This window comes from Raphanus sativus, chromosome 1 (genome assembly GCF_000801105.2).
Source record: "Raphanus sativus cultivar WK10039 chromosome 1, ASM80110v3, whole genome shotgun sequence".
Taxonomy (NCBI): Eukaryota; Viridiplantae; Streptophyta; class Magnoliopsida; order Brassicales; family Brassicaceae; genus Raphanus; species Raphanus sativus.
Genome location: NC_079511.1, coordinates 15,910,215 through 15,931,372, shown reverse-complemented (window position 1 = coordinate 15,931,372; position 21,158 = coordinate 15,910,215). Strand labels below are relative to the sequence as shown.

The 21,158-nt window shown below is 28.4% G+C and overlaps 1 protein-coding gene, 1 long non-coding RNA gene and 1 pseudogene across 2 annotated transcripts; all 3 read right to left on the bottom strand.

Moving 5' to 3' along the window:
* Positions 1-3,535: 3,535 nt before the first annotated feature.
* Positions 3,536-4,368, bottom strand: LOC108859856 (probable rRNA-processing protein EBP2 homolog; annotated as a pseudogene).
* A 1,864-nt stretch (positions 4,369-6,232) lies between these two features.
* LOC108814135 (probable inactive leucine-rich repeat receptor kinase XIAO) lies at positions 6,233-7,868 on the bottom strand. Its single transcript, XM_018586640.2, has one exon. It carries the CDS (start codon positions 7,823-7,825, stop codon positions 6,389-6,391), a length of 1,437 nt encoding a protein of 478 aa, XP_018442142.1. The 5' UTR covers positions 7,826-7,868; the 3' UTR covers positions 6,233-6,388.
* Positions 7,869-13,918: 6,050 nt separating this feature from the next.
* Positions 13,919-14,673, bottom strand: LOC130504636 (uncharacterized). Its single transcript, XR_008941363.1, has 3 exons — positions 14,425-14,673; positions 14,125-14,334; positions 13,919-14,011 (listed from the first exon to the last, which is right to left on the bottom strand). It is a non-coding gene; the product is annotated as an uncharacterized LOC130504636 (long non-coding RNA).
* Positions 14,674-21,158: the final 6,485 nt, after the last annotated feature.

Sequence of the window (21,158 nt, the reverse complement as noted above, 5' to 3'; positions counted from 1 at the left end):
TTCGTCCCTGGATTTTTTCCTTTCACTTTTGACCCTGGCACTTTCAGATTTGCACAGAGGACCCACGAATTGACCCTGAATATTTCAATTGAACATTTCAGACCCCTCCTATTTGCAGAATGGTCCTTGGCGTCTTGATAGTTCTCAATTCGGCCACAAACTATGTAATTTGCAAGGATAACCTTACAATTCGCCTTACAATTTCGCCTCAAACTTCTCAAATGTACACTTTAATCCATGTTAAATGCAAATGAACGCACAAATGCATTATATAAATATAAATGCATCCTATAATGATTAAGAAATACTAATAACAAATGCTAAAACTCATAAAACGTGGGATATTTAGAAAATATTTTCTGAGATTTTTAGAATAGATTTAGGAAAATTCTATAATTGAATATGGAAGTTTCTATATTTTTTCCCGATTTGGTTAGGATACGTATCTTACCTCACCCATAACATAGTACAAAACGTGGGAATCCTATTCTTCCTTAGGCGTCACATAAAGTAAAAGGTAGAGGACTCTATGACGCAAAAACTACGTAAGGTACAACATAGAGTTAAGGCTATATATGGCTATCTAGCTGCAGGTACACTGAAGACATGTTGCTAGATTATAACGTCACAAATTATAGCTGAGATATAAGGAAGAAGAAAGTTTAGTTTACGGTATATATCCAAGATACAACTATGTATAATACTTAATATACGATTTCTAGATGAAATAGAGCACTAGAATATGTATTCTAACCAGATTAGAAAACAAAATAAAATATGATTCCTCATTTAAAAAAAAAAATTTAAACATATAATTTATCATACTTATGTTTTCAATAGTTTTCATATTTTTCATATTTTTAAAGTTAAGTTTACTATTTTTTCCATCAACCCAGGGTAAAACATGTCTATAATTGCCAAAAATATGAAAAATCTTAGAGAAACGAACAAAAGTTTAAAGTGTCTCTTTTTCCAATTCTCCCTTTATATTAAGACTAAGTTTATCTTAAATGCTATTTTTATTTTGAATGAGGTTATCTGAAATATATGCATCATCTAAAATTAACAATTGTTTCCGTTAGTAAAGTTCTCTATTATATAATCAGGTCTAGCTACCGAAATCCAACCTAACCCAGAACAATCGCCATTTTCTTAAATAAAAGTCAAACTATAATAACAATTGTGTCCCTTGATTCTTTCAATCAAATAAAAAGGTCTTAATAAAAAAATCAAACAGTACCAAGCTTTTAGCGAGTCTCATTCATGGTCGTGAATCCATGAAACAGAATGATTACTTTTTCAGAAGGGAACGAAAAATCTAAGAACACACTATGAATTCACTAGGGAGAAGCTTTCTTTTCTTTATATACGACGATGGGAAGCATTTCTATGATCTTTTGCTTGATCCTAATTCAGCCCGCTCATGTTAAATGACAAGTCATTACAGAACTAAACCTATCAAACCATTAATTTCACCGTAAGATGAAAATATCATTATATTCGTGAGCAAGAGTTTATTGATGGAGTGTGTTTTGCACTGCTCAAGCATAGAAACGATTTCTTACTATTTTCCTTTTGGTCATCATAAAATGCACTAACCATGTATCAAAATTTTTTAGTGCTTCTAAAAAAAATATATCAGAAATTTTCTACTTGAATTAGTAAGAAGATAGGGATATAGAATTTATTAGTCATTTAACTAGAATTAGGATAAGACTTGCGCCTTGCGCAGGGTGAATATATATAAAAAATATTAAAAAATATTGTATGAAAAAAAATGTATATTCTTGATCGAATTAATATTTTGGTCCTTAAACAGTTTTTTAAAACCTTTTGTGTTAATTACATAATTTGTTTATTACTGAGCTGATCTCATTTTAAAAATATTTTAGGTTAAAAATCACTTATCGCATAAGAACATAACGTTTACGCGGAAAAAATCTCAAACCTACTATTTGGTTATAATGAAACTATGCCAGATCTGTTTTATATCCTGATTTAGCAATTTGAAAGTTAATTATGGCTATAGGAAGTTTACGTTCACGTGTCAATCCTATCTATCTTCAATATTTTTCTCTTTTATGTCGTTTTTCATATTGGTTATTGGTCAATATAAATATTGATTTTGAAGTTTATTCTCATTTTGTTCTTTTTGGCCTGAGATTTAGAAATGTTTAAGATCTAAAATTGTTAAAGAGATAGGTTAAAATATGCGTCTTGTGCAGAATAAATCTTTTTGGCCTGAGATTTAGAAATGTTTAAGATCTAAAATTATTAAAGAGATAGGTTAAAATATGTGTCTTGTGCAGAATAAATATTTTATATTATTATTTATTTTATGTTCTTTGCATATTACGAAATAATAAAATAATAATTATATTAAATAACTAAGAAATCAGTTACTATTATGTAATAAATTGGGGTGCACATATAAAACGATTACTCTTGTTTCGTAATATGCAAAGAATGTTTAGATATTTCAATAATTTATAATCATTTAAAAATGTGAATAATTTACACCAAAGAATTGTTTTTAAATGTGGAATGTTTAGCTATTTCAATAATTTATAATCATTTAAAAAAACAATGAAGATTTCAAAATTAAAATATTAAATTTTCAATATACCTCTAATGCAAATATCGAAATATAAGTATGTATTTTCATATGATATAACACCTATTAAATAAAATTATTTATTCATATGATTTTATAATCATTGTATCTTATTATATAAAAATTTAAACCTTGATCACAAAAATTTATGCGAGACTTAAAACAGTTGTAGTAATTTATACTCTTTTAAAGAAATCAAAATACAACATATAAAAAATCTTAATTTTTATTATATAATTAATGTAATTGTATAATTTATTTTAATAATAAATAATTAAACAAAATGATAGAAAATATATAGATTGTTAGCAAATATTTATTATTTAAAATCATTAATTGTCATATATATTTTAATCACATTTGGGGTTCTACATGATCTTGGACGATTCGACTCATTCTCTTTTAATATGGTAAATATTGGATTATATAATTTGGAACATACTATATCAATCAAGATGCTCTGATTCTGTAATTACAATGAAAAAACATAACGATTATATAATTTACTCAAATTAGTCGTTACTAATACTACAAAGATACGATGCTATTGATGATGTTGATGAGAGATTTGCTGCTACTACAAAAGAACAAAGGAGAAGTAGAACATACTTTTAGTTTTGCATACGGAGAAACCATTTTTTAACTTATGTTGTGGCCAAAGAGAACCAACGATAAACTTGATGGAAATACATACACTATATATGTCTTATATTTAGATATAGAATAGTCTTTTTTTTTTCTTTGAAACACATGGAGCTTTGTTGATTCAAGTAATCATTAGTACAACATTTTTAACTAAAATATATTGGTCCGAAGACCCTTACAAAGCAAAGAAACATTCTCTCAAAAATATAATCCAAACAACAAAGTAGTTTATAGTGTTGAAACAGTAGATAAGTTTAGATGAACCAAACCTTATTTTTATCTCTTCTGCCTCATGTTTCCACCCGCTTTGCCTCCACGAAACCCACCTTTGAAATCATTCGTCGTCTCTGCAGTTTTCTGCTTGCTCAACCCTTTCCTTCCACCATGACCAAACTTAGAATCCCTAAACTCCCTCTTCTTTTTGTTCATCCTCGAAGTAGGCTTCCCTTTACCACCTAACCGATCACCGGGAGACACACCTGGGCTCTTCTTACCACCTCCTCTCTGGAAACTCTTTCCGTTTCCAAACTCAAGATCAAGCTCTCCAGCACCTCTTTTCTCGATAAACCCACTCTGCTGCTTCTGTTTCCTCCACTTCTTGTCAGACTCAATCTCATCCTTCTTCTGCTTAGCCCGTTGCTTCATCTTCTGAGACTGTACTTCCTTAGCCATCTTCTTTTTGTCCCTAGCCTTACTCCTCTCTTCAGACTACTCCATCTGCTTCTTCTCTTACAGAAGCTTAGACTTCACCTTCTCCATGTGCGTGTCCGACTTCACCTTCTCCGCCTAGTAATCCTCCGGCCTGAGGAAAGGCAGTTCCATCACCTGGAGCTTCTCAAAAGCCTGCCTCGTCCCTTCGAGGGCTTGAGTGTAGAACGCCATCTCTCTAGCGAGGTCATCGTTTACATCAACGGCTTGTCCTTGATCAATCTCGACGGTGAGCTTGTGACTTCAGCAACATCTTCTAGCCTGCTTATGTCTTGAAGCTTCTCAGTGATCTCGTTTTCTGAATCCGAATCTGACAAAGATTCTACTTCGGAGTCAGATGCTACGTCTTCATCAATTATGTTCATCTCATCATCTTCCACAAAATTATCCTCAAATGACATGGTTTACAACGAAACGATAGAAGATTGAAGAACTCTGTTTGAGAGGATTTTTAGAGAGAGTAACGATGACGGCGTGAGAAGAAGATGATATAGACATCATATTAAATTTATACTATGTATATACGGCTCTTGTGACGGTCAAAGAATTTTATTTCGCTAGGGAATTTATTTTAAGACTATGCTTTTTCTAAACGCGTTATAAGTCTGCCACGTCAGGCATTAGAAGGCATAAACAACTGACACATAGGATGGGGGACTTTTCTAATTATTACAAAATTCAGGTTATAACTATTTAAAAGATCCTCAGATAATATATAGAAGATATAGAGAAATATATATATATATATAGTTGTATATATTTTTTTGGTTTTGTCATCATATAGTATGTTCGATTTTATATCTACATAAATCCCCTAGACTATATTTGAGAAGTGATTTTGCCACATGTCTTCTCTACAATCATTCTCACAAAAATAATATGACATGGCTACTAAATTGATGACATGTCTTATAGATTAATATGACATGGACAATTTTTGCCACATGTCTTCTCTACAATCATTCTCACAAAAATAATATGACATGGCTACTAAAATTAATGACATGTCTTATAAATTAATATGACATGGATAATTATACTTGATGTTAATTTATATTTTTGGTAATTTTTAAAATATGGTAATAACTCATATATTACATTTATTTTCGATTTATATTTTTGGACTTTTAAAAAATATGGTAATAACTCATAAATCATCATTAAAATAAATATATTCAATTATGGCATTTCAAATTTCAAAATATCATTTAAATTAAAAATATTTCAAAAATATATACATATTTTTAGAAAATTACAAAAATTAAATCATAAAATCAAATTAAATCGTAAAATCATTAGTTTCTTATATATATCTACAAATTCTATAAATATTTTTTAATTTTAATTTTTGACAATTATGAAATTTTCATCCCCTAAACTATATTTGAGAAGTGATTTTGCCACATGTCTTCTACAATCATTTTCACAAAAATAATATGACATGGCTACTAAAATTGATGACAATGTCTTATAGATTAATATGACATGAACAATTATATTTAATGTTAATTTATATTTTTGGTAAACTTTTTAAATATGGTAATAACTCATGTATTACATTTATTGTCGATTTATATTTTGAACTTTTTTAAAATATGGTAATAACTCATAAATCATCATTAAAATAAATATATTCAATTATGGCATTTCAAATTTTGAAATATCATTTAAATTAAAAATATTTCAAAAATATACATATTTTTAGAAAATTATAAAAATTAAATCATAAAATCAAATTAAATCGTAAAATCATTAGTTTCTTATATATATATCTACAGATTTTATAAATATTGTTTAATTTTAATTTTTTACAATTATACAATTTTACATATTTATTTAATATATTTAATTAAAATAAATAGATAGAAAAATCTACCTAAGATTATAATTTTAAATATATACATGCACATTCTTAAATAGATTTCAGAATAAACAAAATTGTTTTTATCTTAATTTTAATGTTCAGTTAAATCAAATTTATATTAAAATATTAATAAAAAAAGAAAATTTATAATATTAATAAAAAATAAATATAATTTATATTTATCTGTTAGAAAATATTTTAAAATTTTTTTACTGCACATGGTGCAGGAAAACACCTAGTACTGAAAAAAAAAATAGAATACATTATTCCTAAACTCTTTTCATAAGAAAAATTCAAGAATCAAAAAGGTGTTTTATATAAAATAAGTTACTGAAATTTATGCATTGCATTATTCAATAAATAGATTATCCGCAGACCTGGTCGTTTTAAAACAAAAAAAAAGGAAGTCTATCATTGACTGATTGACATATATTATAAATCTAGTTTATTGTTATTAATACAAATTTTATTTGGAGTTTTATTAATACAAATCTTATTTGGAGCTAAACTTGCAAGTGTCACGGTACATCTACCACACCAATGGAGCTTTCCTGCCGCTAAACTTTGCAAGGAGAAAGTGGAGGACCGCAAAGACAGTCGTTCCCAGCAAACGCACTGGCTGGAAACTTTGTTGTCGGAAGCTTTCCGCAAAGGTGATTCTGACTCACGTTCAGTGTCTGCAGTCCAGCAACGGTGGCCGGCACCTTCCCGAACACCAAGTTTCTCGACAGATCCAGCGTTTTCAGCGTCTTCGCAAACGTTAGCTTCCCCATATCAAACCGTAGCTTGTTCCCGGCCGCCCGGAACTCCACCAGATACTCCGTCTGGTTCAGAAACCTCGCCGGACTCCCTGATATCTCGTTTTCAGACAGATCAATGAAATCATAAAAGTAATATTCCGCTGGCTTCCAATCGTCTAAGCTCATCTTGATCCCGCATCTCGCAAGCTTCAACGAGAAGATGATCGGCGACGACGTCACCCACTTCGGAATGGTTTTGAGATGGAACTTATTGTACGATAGGTCCAAAGACTCGATTCCCTTAACGTACAAAGCAGGGAACGGATCGGTGAGAAGATTGTGCGAGAGATCAAGATTAAAGATCTTGGTGAGATTCGCGAAGCTCTTCGGCACGACTCCGGAGAACTGGTTGCGCGAGAGATCCAACGTGTCGAGCGCCTTGAACCTCGATAAGTAGTCTGGAATCTTCCCGGAGAGTTTGTTATGGCCTACTTCGAGGAACCTGAGGATCGGTGCGAGCGACGCGATCGACGGAGGAAGGTTCCCGGAGAATCCGTTGCGAGAGAGAACGAGAGATCGGAGCTCCGGCATGGATTTGAAAATATCCGGGATGGTTCCGGAGAGACGGTTACCGCCGAGATTCAGATACGACATGAGCTTGAGGTTAGCAATCCCTGAAGGGATTGTTCCGGTTAAGAGATTACCGCCAAGATTGAGCTGAGATAGCTTGGTTAAATTTGATATGGAAGTTGGGATCGGACCGGTGAACCGGTTTCCTTCGAGGCTAAACGCTTCAATCTGGCTTAGGGAACCGATGTTAACCGGTAGTGGACCGGAGAGACGGTTGTTCTCGATGTAAACGTATTTCAGCTGTGGTAATTGGAAAAGGAACTGTGGGAAAGGTCCAGTGATGTTTTTGAGATTCATGAAGTAAATACCATCGAGGTGTTGGAGTTTGGCTAGCGACGAGGAGATTGTGCCGGAGAGGAAGCTTCCGGCTACATCGGACTGTCCACTGACAGTGAGTGCGGTGACTCGGTCGCCGGTGAGGCAGGTGATACCGTTCCAGGAGCAGCAAGCAGTGCCTTTCTTCCATGAGCTGAGAATACCCGAAGGATCTCGGGTTATACCCGATTTGAAAGCTAGAAGACCTGCCTCGTCATCTGGATGACACGTGGCGGCTTTGACGGGGTTTAGGCACCGGAGGATGATAACAACGGTGAAGATCAAAAATGAGAAGGAAGAAGAGTTCATGTTGTTGTTGTGTTGTGGGGTTGAGAGAAACGAATGGATGGTACTAATAGAGAGTGTTCAAAGTCAAAGTTGACGATTTTGACTGATCCGTTTGCATGTGAGTGTGAGACATAATTAAAGCTATCCGTCCGTAACGTGGTCGAATTTATCATTCCCAACAGGTTTGAAATTGACTATTTCATCAGATTTTAAGTCTCTTGATTATCCTTAACACTTTTTATGCTGAAAAACAAATACATATTTTATTTTCTAATTTATTTGTTATGTTTTGAAGTATCAAAAAAGTTAAAAAGTTCCTTTAGAAACAACGAACATCATCGCTATTCTTTGCACTTAACTTAACATAGCTCCATCAGAATCATCCTGCTGATATAGGAAAAGAATATGTCTTTCCCTTCAACTTAGTCCCACAAGCGGTGGTGTGGCAGCCATAGTTGACGAGCTTCCTTGCACCGAAGCTGTTTGCCAAACAAGCAACTGCACATGTGGGGATTCCGCAACTTGTATGCCATAATACGATTTCGATTTCGCAATTACAACGAATGGATGGAGTGCTTTAGTTTTTGTAAAAAAAAAAACTTAATTATTCCTTTAGCAATGGACTTACCTTCATGTTTTCAGCCAATTAGGCTTAGCCTATTAAATACTCCATTTAACTAGATATTGATCCGCACAACAGTGTGATGATTGTTTTCATTTTTATATATGTAACTATTTGGTGTATATAATTAATGGTATATAATTTTAATATTTATCATATTATTAATAGTTTATTATATATTTTCAAACATAATAATTTATAGTTTGTATGCATGTATTTATTTTTTGTTTCAAATTGTTAGTGATATATCTCTTATTAATATATGAACACTAATTAAAATCTTACATTATATGATATTTACGAAAAATTCCATTCAAATTACTATTAAATTAGATATTAATTTTCCTTATAGTTTTATTTTAGGTTTTGATCATACGTATATATTGATCGAATTATATGTATGATTTAAATCTTTGACTGAATAACCTACATTAAGTGTAATTAATATCAACCTACATTAAAATATTATATTAAATTAATATCACAAATTTAATACAAAATTGTACATGAGTTTAATATAACTAAAAAATTAATTAGATACTTAAAAGGTTTATTTTAGCAAAAATAAAATATTACATGTATATTATAAACAATTACGAAATTAATTAAATATTTAAAATATTTGTTTAAGTGAAAATAAAATATACATTTATATTTTAAATAAATACAAATGTATTTTTATATTGTAAATAAAAAGATTGGAAAAGATTTTATTGGGATGTAATTAAGAGAAAATCTGGGAATATCTATTTGATTCGTTTGTTAAGAATAATTCAAATATATATATACAAAAAAATCATAAAATAATTTCCTAAGGAATGGTCCAAATAAAAAATCACACATGAAAGAAGTTGTGACTTATGTTTTAATATATAAGATAGATCCATCTACTTTATATTAATACTCACTCTTTTCTATAATAAGTATTACTTTAAATTTTTTTTTTATTTTGTTTCAAAATATATGTTTGTTCACAAGTTCTTCTTTCTAATGTTTTGTGTTTTAGATATTATTGGGGAAATTGTGAATGTTAACCTTTAAAATATCTCATTTCAGAAAGAAGATCTTTAACTAAGTTAGAATTGACTATTCATGACACAATGTAAAATTTATTCAGAATTTAATTTAATTTAATTTAATATTATTTTATTTTTATGACATGGTGCTAATTTAAATGCTTAATATTTAGTGATTCATGTTTAACATGCACATTGAATCTTGGTATGCAAACCAAGTATCAGATTTCTTTAAACCGATCCTGAAAATCACAGTGATGGGTATTATTGAGTGTTATTCAAGTTATATCCATAGTTTTATGTGGCTAAGAACATGTAATAACAAAATATATTTTTTTCCTTCATATTGAGTAGTGTGTTTACACTTACGCCATTTAAAAAAAAAGATAAACTCTTTAATATTAAAAGAAACTCTGTTGAATTGATATTAAATTTCCAAATAGAAGAATTATATGTACAAACAATAAAAAATACACAATAAGTAATTGAGATTTGGTTAAAAAGACCAAAAACACACAATTTTTTTAAATATCTATATCTAATTAAATACATTAGCATAAATATTAAAATAATATTTAAATACAATAAAAATATTAAGCATATGTGCGAGCCCACGCCTAGTTTTGAAATATTAATAAATTTTTATTAGATTATTATGGTGATACTACTTTACATGTGTGGTTTAGTGATTGAATAAATAAAGGATTTCTAAGTAGTAAATCATTATTTATGTTGCATTGTAATAAAAAGGTAAATCATTAATTAATTTAATATTTGAAACTGATTAAATAATTTAGATGAAAATTAAGAATTATGTTAAATTTAAAATTATTTAGATATATATTTGTCCGCGCAGAACTAGATATCATCTAGTTTTAATTAAAGAACAAAATAATCATACCATAAGGAGGAACTAACAAAATAATCTTTCAGTGCCATTATGTTACCTTTTTATAAGTGGAGAAGCTCTGCTTGAAAGAGGGGTTAGAATCATTGAATGAGCATCGATCACTGAAGAGTTAAGAAACTCATTAATGGCGCTGAATCAATGGAGCTTGTAACGATTGTGAGGAGATGAGTCGATACCAAAGTATACAAACCGACATAGAGGCGGTGATTACTGATGGAGACTCCTCTCTCAAGACTCTCAGAACCTTAGAGGCGTTGATTATTGAATATTGATGGTATGTATAAGAAGGCGGCGATGAACTCTAGTAACGAATTCGGCTTCACGTCTAGAAAGCGAAGGTTACTAGAGGGCCAGATCTATGTTAGTGTTCGGCCCAACACTTACAGATAATTAATTTGTCTAAAAGCCCATTCGAACACAACGAAATAGAGTCATCCTTAAGAGAGGGACACATGTCATTTCCTCCTTAATCTACTTAGTGAGGTGGAGTCCTCATGAATGAGGTAACTCTACTTTATAATAATATACTAGGACCGGCCCGCCCTACGGGCGGGATGATAATTTTAACATAATTTAAATAGTTAAAATATTTTTTTTTATTTTTGTTTGATATTTGTTTTTATTTTAAAATGTTTTGTTCTATATTAGTATGAATCATTATTTTATTGATTGTTATTCTTTATTCAGTTTCATTTCATTACAATTAATTAAAATTTTCCTTATGATTAATAAAATTGTTTATTTGAAGTTTTATTCTATTTTTATTTTGATGTTGTAGAATTGTTGATTTATTTGTTTAATTTGAAGTTATCTTAGATCAGTTCGCATGATTTATTCTGTTTAATTTAAAATCCTTCGAACTTTCGGGTTTTATTGTCCACTCTCTGAACTCTCGGATTTTGTTTGTCCAGTCTCTCTCCATCCCTCAGAGCCTTTTTCATTAGACCAAGACATTCTCCAGCGTACATGCTTCACTCTCTATCTCTCATGGATGACTCATGATGATGACTCGGAATTCTTAATATAAAATGTACCGGAGCCTATTTCATTATACCCAGAACTTTGAAGAGAAGATGCAACAAAACCAAGTGATGAAGGTCTCTCTCTCTCTCTCTCTCTCTCTCTCTCTCTCTCTCTCTCTCTCTCTCTCTCTCTCTCTCTCTCTCTCTCTCTCTCTCTCTCTCTCTCTCTCTCTCTCTCTCTCTCTCTCTCTCTCTCTCTCTCTCTCTCTCCTTTGTCCTAATTTGATTATGTGATTCCACCAGGTCCCAACGATATTATTTTATTAATTATTATCAAAATATATTGAAATTTTAAGAAGAATATAGATAATTTTATTGTGGGTATAAAACCAACAATATAATGTTAATATAATATTTAGTTTGTATTGTATAGAGAGAGAGGGAGAGAGAGACAACTTTAGAGAGAGGGTGAGAGAGGAGAGAGAGAGTAACCTTCATCACTATATTATAAAATCTTTTACAATTTAATGTATAGTTTCAAATATAAATATATTCTTGTAACATTATATTTTTAGCTTTTTTTTTTTTTTTTTTTATTATATCATAAATAATAAATATATATATATATATATATATATATATATATATATATATTATATTATATATATCAGTATTAAGAAGTACATAAAAACATAATTATTTGACATATTTTAAATATTTTTCTATGATTGTAAGTAGAATTGTTTATAAAAAATTGTGATCCTTGGTTTAGAAGTGCAAAACATGAATTATATTATTATTTTTTGTTTTTGTTTTTATTTACTTAACTTACTGATATTTTAATTTATTTATATATTTATTGCATATTTAAATGGTGTGAAAATAGTTGATTTACTGTAATTAAAATACACACTATTGACTCTAGTAGACATTTCGGTTTAATTATGGATTCAGTTTGGGTTTGGTTTAGTTTATTTGGATCTAGGAAAACTTTAACCAAAATCAATCCAAATTAGTTTGGTTTTACTTCAGTTTGGTGTATGTTTTGTTCTATTTTACTTCGATTTGGTTTTTGTTTGGTTATATTTAATTTGGTTTTGTCTATGTTTGTTCAGTTTAATAGAGTTGATTTTTTAGTTTTGTCTATTTTTGTTACAAAAATATAACTTATAAAAACATAAACAAATCATCGTTTGACACTAAATCATTATATTTTTCATATTTACATGTAAAGCTAGCTAAACATCACAATAAAATATTTAGAAGATATAGTCCAATCTACAAACAAAAAGATGGATCTACAAACAATAAAATTTATATTAGTTATAGTTTATATCAAATCTAAAAAAAAAAGATGGATGGAAAATGTGAAGCCAAGGTATTTGAGAGCGAATTAAATTTGTTTTATGCGGGCTCAGAAAATTAGGACATTGGCAACTTATTTTATTCATGTCGTAAGAAAAAAGACAACTTATGATATTCTCTCGATGAAAGAGTATAGACTGAACAAAAGCATATATGCTCAAATCGATTGGACCAAATTAAGATAGCGGCAAAACTGCAAGGAAATGTGTGAACCTCAAAGGTAGTTAATGGCAATGTTGCAACTTCATTCTTAAATGTTGAACTATTGTTTCATCGTCTAACATGGTTACCAGTGAACATGATAGATGCAGGTGATATATGGAGGAAACAGAACCGAATAGACTAAGTTGAAATTGCTACCTTATTAATTCCCGGCCAAGTTACCAAGCTTATGACCATAATTTCAACAAATTAAACTTCACATTAGAACCTAACACGCATCTGGGACAAATTTGTAATTTATACAGGGTGCGAACTGTGCAAATAATCTAAAAGAAATGGTAGTTCTTTTTCCCTCATTTTAACCTCTTGCTATTTTTGATAGCTTCGAACACCGAATCTAGTATCACTCTCAGTCCTCCGTAATACCTCATTCATCCAATTAGTGGAAAAAATCTTTGGCTCCGTCTCAGCTTTCGTCAAAGCCTAATGGACTCACGATATCCTCTTCTGATTTCTTGTGATGCTTGCCAGGTAACAGTAACACATCAGAGGAGTCTAAACAAAACTTGCGGTCAAAGAAAGCTCAGTTTGCCTTCATTTATACTAACGTGGCTCGCAGATCCAGTAGGATGATTATAAGTAAGTGTTGTAGCGGCACCATTTTTATTTCCTTGGTTCAAGTCATCACTGAGATGTTTCCGGTGGCGTTGGGAGAATGATTTTTGTCTGGGCTTCCTTTTTCGCTTCCTGTGAAAGCAATGAACAAAACTGCAAATGAAGAACCGTAGTTTTGGTTTTGAAGCATCAGTTTATTCCGGTCTATTTACAGCTTTGATACAATAAATATCGGTGAGGATAGCTTGCTGAAATGCATACCTGTTGGACTGGTGACTTATTAAGATGTTAGGCTCTTTGAATGTTTTATGTGATTTCCCCGTATTGTTGAATACCAAGTTTTTTTTTTTTTAATTTCTTTGTACCAACTCTTCCCTGCAAAACAAATATTTAAATCTCTCAACACACGTGATCACATAGAGATACATATAAATAAATTTTGTGAAAGTCAATTGATTGAAACCTTCTTGAAGTTCTTCACGGTACTTAGCAATCCATTTCTTTGTTAGGAGGGTACTTAGGTAATGTCAAAGCGTAAGGCTTTGTGTTAAAGTACTGATTGAATAGCAAAACCACATAAAAGACCAAAACATTGTCAGTTTATAATATATATCCATGGCTGTAATATCATTCGATATTTGATTAAAAGTATAGGGTTCTTTTCATACCTTTCACATGAGAGCAGAAGAGGCAGATCCTCGTATGTCTGGATTAGATAATAGATTCCATGAAGAGAAACTGCCTTTTTCAGAAACTACTCAAATCTTTTACTCAAACAACATTCATATTCATGTTGTGGTCTAAATATCTTAATTTGAGAATGAAGCTGGTTCTTTTCCCATAATTCTTCATCTGGTAATTCTGTGAAATTGTTCAATCTACAGAGAACAAACATACACACAAAAAGTCATAACAAACCTCAATCTGGAATGAATAAACTCGACATATCGTTTTGGTCACTTTCTCACCTAGGTTCTTCCTTTAGGAAGTGGTCTTCTGGTAAGAATCACAGAGAAAACACAGCCGAGGCTCCAGAGATCAACTGAGACACTATAACACATAATTGCCTGATGTGATTTTGCAGGATTTCGTCAATTTTGTGAGGAGCAGAGATTTCGGAGTTGGGTTTATATGACGTGTAAAACAGAGGGATTCGGATCGGTGGCATAGCTCTCGATTGAAGGATTAAATTAGGGGTTTAATGAGAAAGAGTGGTAGAAGCAGCTGTTACTGAACAGAAACGGAGAAGGTAAAATTATGCTCGAGCTGTGTCAAGGAGAAGCAGAGGAGTGGAGGAGCACCGTAAAAGACGATGCGTTTCATTAACACGGACACGTGTCAGCACACGAATGCAAGAGTTAATGACGTGGCATCCTATGTGGATAGTCTAGGAGTGATTGAAAGTCTATTTTATATAAATAGATATTTTAACAGGAGAAGAGAAATCTATTGCCTTCTTCACCGCGTTGAGAAACTGATCATCAATTCTCATTTAAAAAACAGAGACTACCCTTAATAGGTGTTAAAACTCGCCTTCTTTGAATCAGAGAGATGTTTTATACTTAGATTATCATAAGAACATATGTTTTGGTGCTGGTGGTGTGCAGGAAATGATAGGAGTGTTCATGAAAGATTGTATTCTAAACTATGTCACCTACAAGGTAAAAAAGATATGAACTTTTGAAGAAATAACTCAGTGAAAGCAAGGAATTGTATTTGCAGAAACTAAGAATTTTGTTCCGAGAACTCATTCTCTTTCTTTTCTAACTATTACTGTCACACAGACAAGTGGTTACAGTTAGTCCAACAATAACAATCTACTTTTGTTATGCCTGTTCCAAATTTTGAGTTTTATTAGAAAATAGCGTAACATGTCTTATATTTCAAATAATGAAAGTCAGTGTATTATCATCCCATAAGAAACGAAAACATTAAAATAAATATAAAACATAAAATATTAAAAATATTCAATTTTGAAATAAAAAATGGAGTAATACATTGAAGTAAGACACTACTCCATTTTGGAGTTACTCTATTTTAAAGTAGAAAATAGAGTAATACATTGGAGATGTTCTTAGACATATCTTTTAGAGCTTCGACATAAACTACCACCTTCAGCCATTTAAGATTATAATATCAGGAAAATACAACTGTATGATGTAACCACCCTTCGGCTTTAATGATATATGCTAAACCTATCATTAGCATATATACAGTTTAATAGAACTTGCCCGAGCTCCAACATCACAGTTTCTGCAAGCATACCCGTATCCGGTCCTTGAAATCAAAGGGTTCACAAGAATATAACCCAGATTTCTCAAAATTCATCCCTCATAGTTTCTGTTATTCTATTAGATTATGATACTTATTAACAAATAAGTGTAACAGACATACGATAAATAATAACACACCTTAAATAAATTATTGGGGTGCATAGAGTTGTACATACACGTCCTGCATCCTTTTTATTAGGACATTCAGTCAATCAAAACCAGCTTGAATCATATCAATTACAACCTGAGCTTCTTCTTTATATTCTAACAGTATGTTGCATACTATATTAGAAGTTATTTAAAATTTTCCAGTGGACGAGGGAAGTACCTAACCACAAATGAACACCTAAACAAACTTTAATTATCAATGCTCCATACGGCCCTAGGTAATACAGACTATCAATAAACATTCTGAACTTCTACGGCCAATAATACAGCTGGATACTATACGAATCCCAAACATTTTTAAACTAAATATCACCAACGTATTTTTTTTTTTTGATAAAGTGCTTTCTATCACCAACGTATTGACACACTCCTCAACTCGATTATACACTAACTAATTGGTCCTTCAACCGCAATCCATTATAGTTGTGTCATATTCAGAATGATTTCATCTTCTTCAAGATTATAATTTAGAAGAACGATAATCAAGATTTCACTTAGTCTTTTAATCATCTTGGTGCACACTTGGAGAGCCTTCTCCATAACTAAGAGAGAAAATAATTTTGTTCTACTTACTTCAATCGTATGTAATTTTTTAAAATGTGAATTATTGGTGTAGTTAAACTAAAAAACCATTGAGAGAAACTAAATAATTATATTTTAAATATTTTATTATAATTAAACAAATATATAGTTTTTAAAATGAATATTAAAATAAATAGTTAAGATTGTTGTTAAAAAATTAAGCATGTTGACTTTTTGCTAAAAGTAGATTAAAATTTAGAATAAAATTATACTATTAGTTTATTTATCCGTTCGCCCGTAGGGCGGGTTTCCCCTAATATATTATATATATGTGTAGTTGTAGGGTCTATAATTTTGTGGAAAACCCAACCCAAAGTTTTTTTTTCTAATAACTTTGGATTGTTTTTTCACAAAATATAGACCCCCATTACACACATATATAATATATAAATACATATACATATCTCTATAATATTATTTGAGAAGTCAGTTTCTTATGTCTCGCGCTCACGTTAACTCTCAGGATGGTTGATTACAGTGATATCTTTAATGAATTAAAATATTACGTTTATATATTATTATTGAATTTATTATTTAGTTTCTTTTTTTAATATTTCCAAATAACATAAGTAAAGTTAAAAAAAATAAAACGAAAATATATGTATATATATAATATGATTTCATTAAAAATGAAAGTTCACAAAATAAAAATCTTCCGTTAAAAATATTTTTAAATAGCATAAAATGTAATTTGCTTTAAATTTTATGTTTGTGGAACTTAATATAACCATAATCAAAATACCAAAGCAAACCGGAATTCTCATTTTTAAGATTATTTAAAATAATTTTCAGTTTATCATTTAGTAAATCTAAGGCATATAATTATTTAGAATTTATAAAATATTTCAATCATTATAGTTAGTGATATGTGTTCATAAGCTTCCAAAAATGTATTAATGATCATCGCTTTATTTTCTAATATATTGTTTAAAGAAATCAATATATAATTTGATAAATATTATGAAAATACATGCACATTTAAACGATAAATAAAGTTAATTTTATTTTACTTAATTATAATAAAAATAATTATACTTTAGTTTGAATTTGAAAGAACATATCTAACTCAATATACTAACAATATGAGTGACTTGAATCGTCCAACGTATATCTAATATCATAGATTTAACTATAATACAAATATATAATTTTATAATAATAATTTATTTTATAAAGGTAAATTATAAGATGACTCAAAACATATTAACCAACTGTTAAAATTTAGTTTTATTAAAAAGTTTATTTATATGCATGAGACTGTAGAACATTATCGTTATATTAATTTATGTAATTTGGAATTAGACACTTTAGTATATTTTTATGTCATTTTAAGCACAATATATCTTAAGTCATACATAATCTTCCTTAAATATATTTACACATCTAAGACAACAACCAACACAAATGCAAACAAGAAAATTAATCACAATCTTAGTATATTTAAAATAAAAAGTATTATAGTTGAATTCAAATAAATATATGCACTCCAATATACCCAAATGGTAACTAAATCAACTGTAAAAATAACAAAATCGAGTAGATATAACATAACTAAAATCATGTTTAATTAAAGTAATATAGTATTATCAATATCCCCTAGACTATATTTGCGAAGTGATTTTGCCACATGTCGTCTCCACAATCAATTTCACAAAAAATGATGACATGGTTACTAAAATTGATGACATGGCTTATAATTAAATATGACATGGACAATAAGATTTTTTGCTGATATATATTTTTGGTAAACTTTATAAAATATGTCAATAATTCATACATTACATTTAATGCCGATTTATATTTTTGGTAAACTTTTTTAAATATGGTAATAACTCATAAATAATCCATAAAATAAATATATTCAAATATGAATTATAAATTTCGAAATTTTATTTAATTTTACTTTTATAACTATAAATTTTTATTACTAAAAATTTCAAACTTTTCTACATCTTTTAAAAAGTAAATAAAATTTTAATCGTAATATCATTAGTTTCTTTTAGATATCTAATTTTTTAAAAAATATTGTTTAGTTTTAATCTCTATAATATTATTTGAGAAGTCAGTTTCCTATGTGTCGCGGTCGCGTTAATTCTTATGATAGTTAATTACAATAGTACTCTTAGTGAATCAAATATATCTATTTGTCATTATTAAAAAGAAAAAAATTCTTTTTTATTTGGGTTTCCTTCTCTAAATAACCTATATAATGAAAAAATTGTAAATTTTAAAAACGAAAAATATCTTTTATATATAATGCGATGCATTAAAAGGAAACTTAACAAAATAATTTTGATTTTAGAGTAAATAAATAATTATCCCTTTAAAATATAATCTTAAACAACATAATATATATTTTAATATAATTATTTTATTTTAATTAATCTATTTCTCAAATTTATTACAAAAAATTAAATAACATAACACAAGATATTTTAATGAATAAAAATGCATTTTTTATTTTCTAATTAAGTATCCTTATATATTTTTCCAAATCAAATATATAATAAAGAAAGTATTTAGAAAATTTATAATGAAAACATTTTTATATGTGATGTAATTTTATATAAAAAAAGAAAGTTCAGAAAATAATCTTGACTTTATAAGTTTATAAGTTATTTTTATGCAACTTCGTACCGATCATGACTTTACTTTCTATTTTTTTTTTTTGCAAATTAACATATACCAAATTATAAAAGATAGTAACATACTTACATATCTATGATGAAGAACCAAAGGAATACAATTAATTCAATTTGGTTGAGTTAAACTAGAAATAATATATTTTAGTTTGAAGGAATATATGTAACACAATATATCCACAAAATGAGTAATTGGACTAATCTAAATTTTTAATACAAAATCAAACACTTAACTAAATATAATGTATTATTGTTCATATTAATATTTTTATAAATATAAACTATAGAAAAATGTAACATACTATTAACTAATATGAGATCTCAATTAATATTATGAATATATATTAACCAACTATTGCAACTAAGTTATTTTATATAATTTATACATATGCATGAGGTTTCAAAATACTATCGTTGTTATATTAATATCAGTAACTTTGAGTCAATTAAAACTTTAATTTATTTTTACTATTTGATTTTAAAAATAAATTATATTAAATTATACATAATATTTCTAAAATATATTTACAAATCTAAGGCAATATCAAATTAAATGTAAACAACAAAATTAATCAATATTTTAATCTATATAATAAACAAATTATGGTTGAATTGGAAAATTAGATATTATCTTATATATCCAAAATTATACCTATGATTAAAATAAAATAATATTATTTGAAAAATAGCATACTGATTACAATATGAATTACATAGTATTTAAAAATAAAAAATTATAGTAAACTATTTAATATATTAATTTTATAAATATTTATATCCGTGCATGCGCACGGGAAAATCACCTAGTAAATTACACATACAAATTATAAATCAATTTTAAAAAAGTATAACAATCAATTATTGTATATTTACGTTAATTCTCACAATGGTTGATTACGGAGGTATCCATAGTGAATTTAAAATATAATATTAATTATCATCATTTACTTTATTTTCCTTTTATTTGGTTGTTTTTGTTAATTATACTTTAATTAATTTCATTTTTTTATTTTCCAATAAAATATAATAAAAAGGAAATATTATAATTTATAAAGACGATTTTTAAATAGAATTTATATATAATTTAATTTCATAAAAAGGAAAGTTAACTAAAATTACAATGATATCAATAAAAATAGTGAATAAAGCATATTAGTTTATAGTAATATTTTATTAATTTTTAGATATAAATTATGTATATCTCAAAACATATTAAAATAATAATAAAATATTAACTAATTTTAACAATTTATAATTTTGGTAAAATATATATGCATGAGATACAAAATATATATGCATGAGATACCAAATATTATCATTATATTCTTTTTTTTATAACTTTTAGTCAATGAACACTTTAGTTTATTTTATCAAGTTGATTCTAAAAACAAAAATTATGTTATACAAATATCACTAAAATATGTTTATATATTTAAGAGAACAACCAACCTAAATGTAAAATAAAAAATATCAAAATATTAATATATTTAGAGATATTAAATATTATGGTTAAATTCAAATAAGGAAATGCAATCTAAATGAAACAACCTAAATGTAAAATAAAAAAGATTATCATAAAATATCAAAATATTAGTATAACTAAACCGACTGGATGTTACATATACAAAATCACATGTCTAATCTATAACTATAATATTATTAATATAAATTATACATATAATTATTTAAATTTAAAGTAGAAAAATAATCAACAATTATAATATATATTTTAAAAATATTTATATCCGTGCTTGCACGAAAAATCACCTAGTACACATATATGTGGGTTTAAGACTCCAATGGGTATAAACCCCCTTTGGAGATGCTCTTTGCATTCTCTAACTAAATAATTTATTATTATTTTAAAATTAATAAAATATTATATATATGATTACATTCTATTTGGTTTAGTAATATTAAAAGACTATGTACTTAATATATATATATATATATAATATAATGAATCATCTATCTTCTAAGATAATTTTTATAATAATTAAAATCACTTGTTGTTATAATTTCTGAAAATAGTTGGTA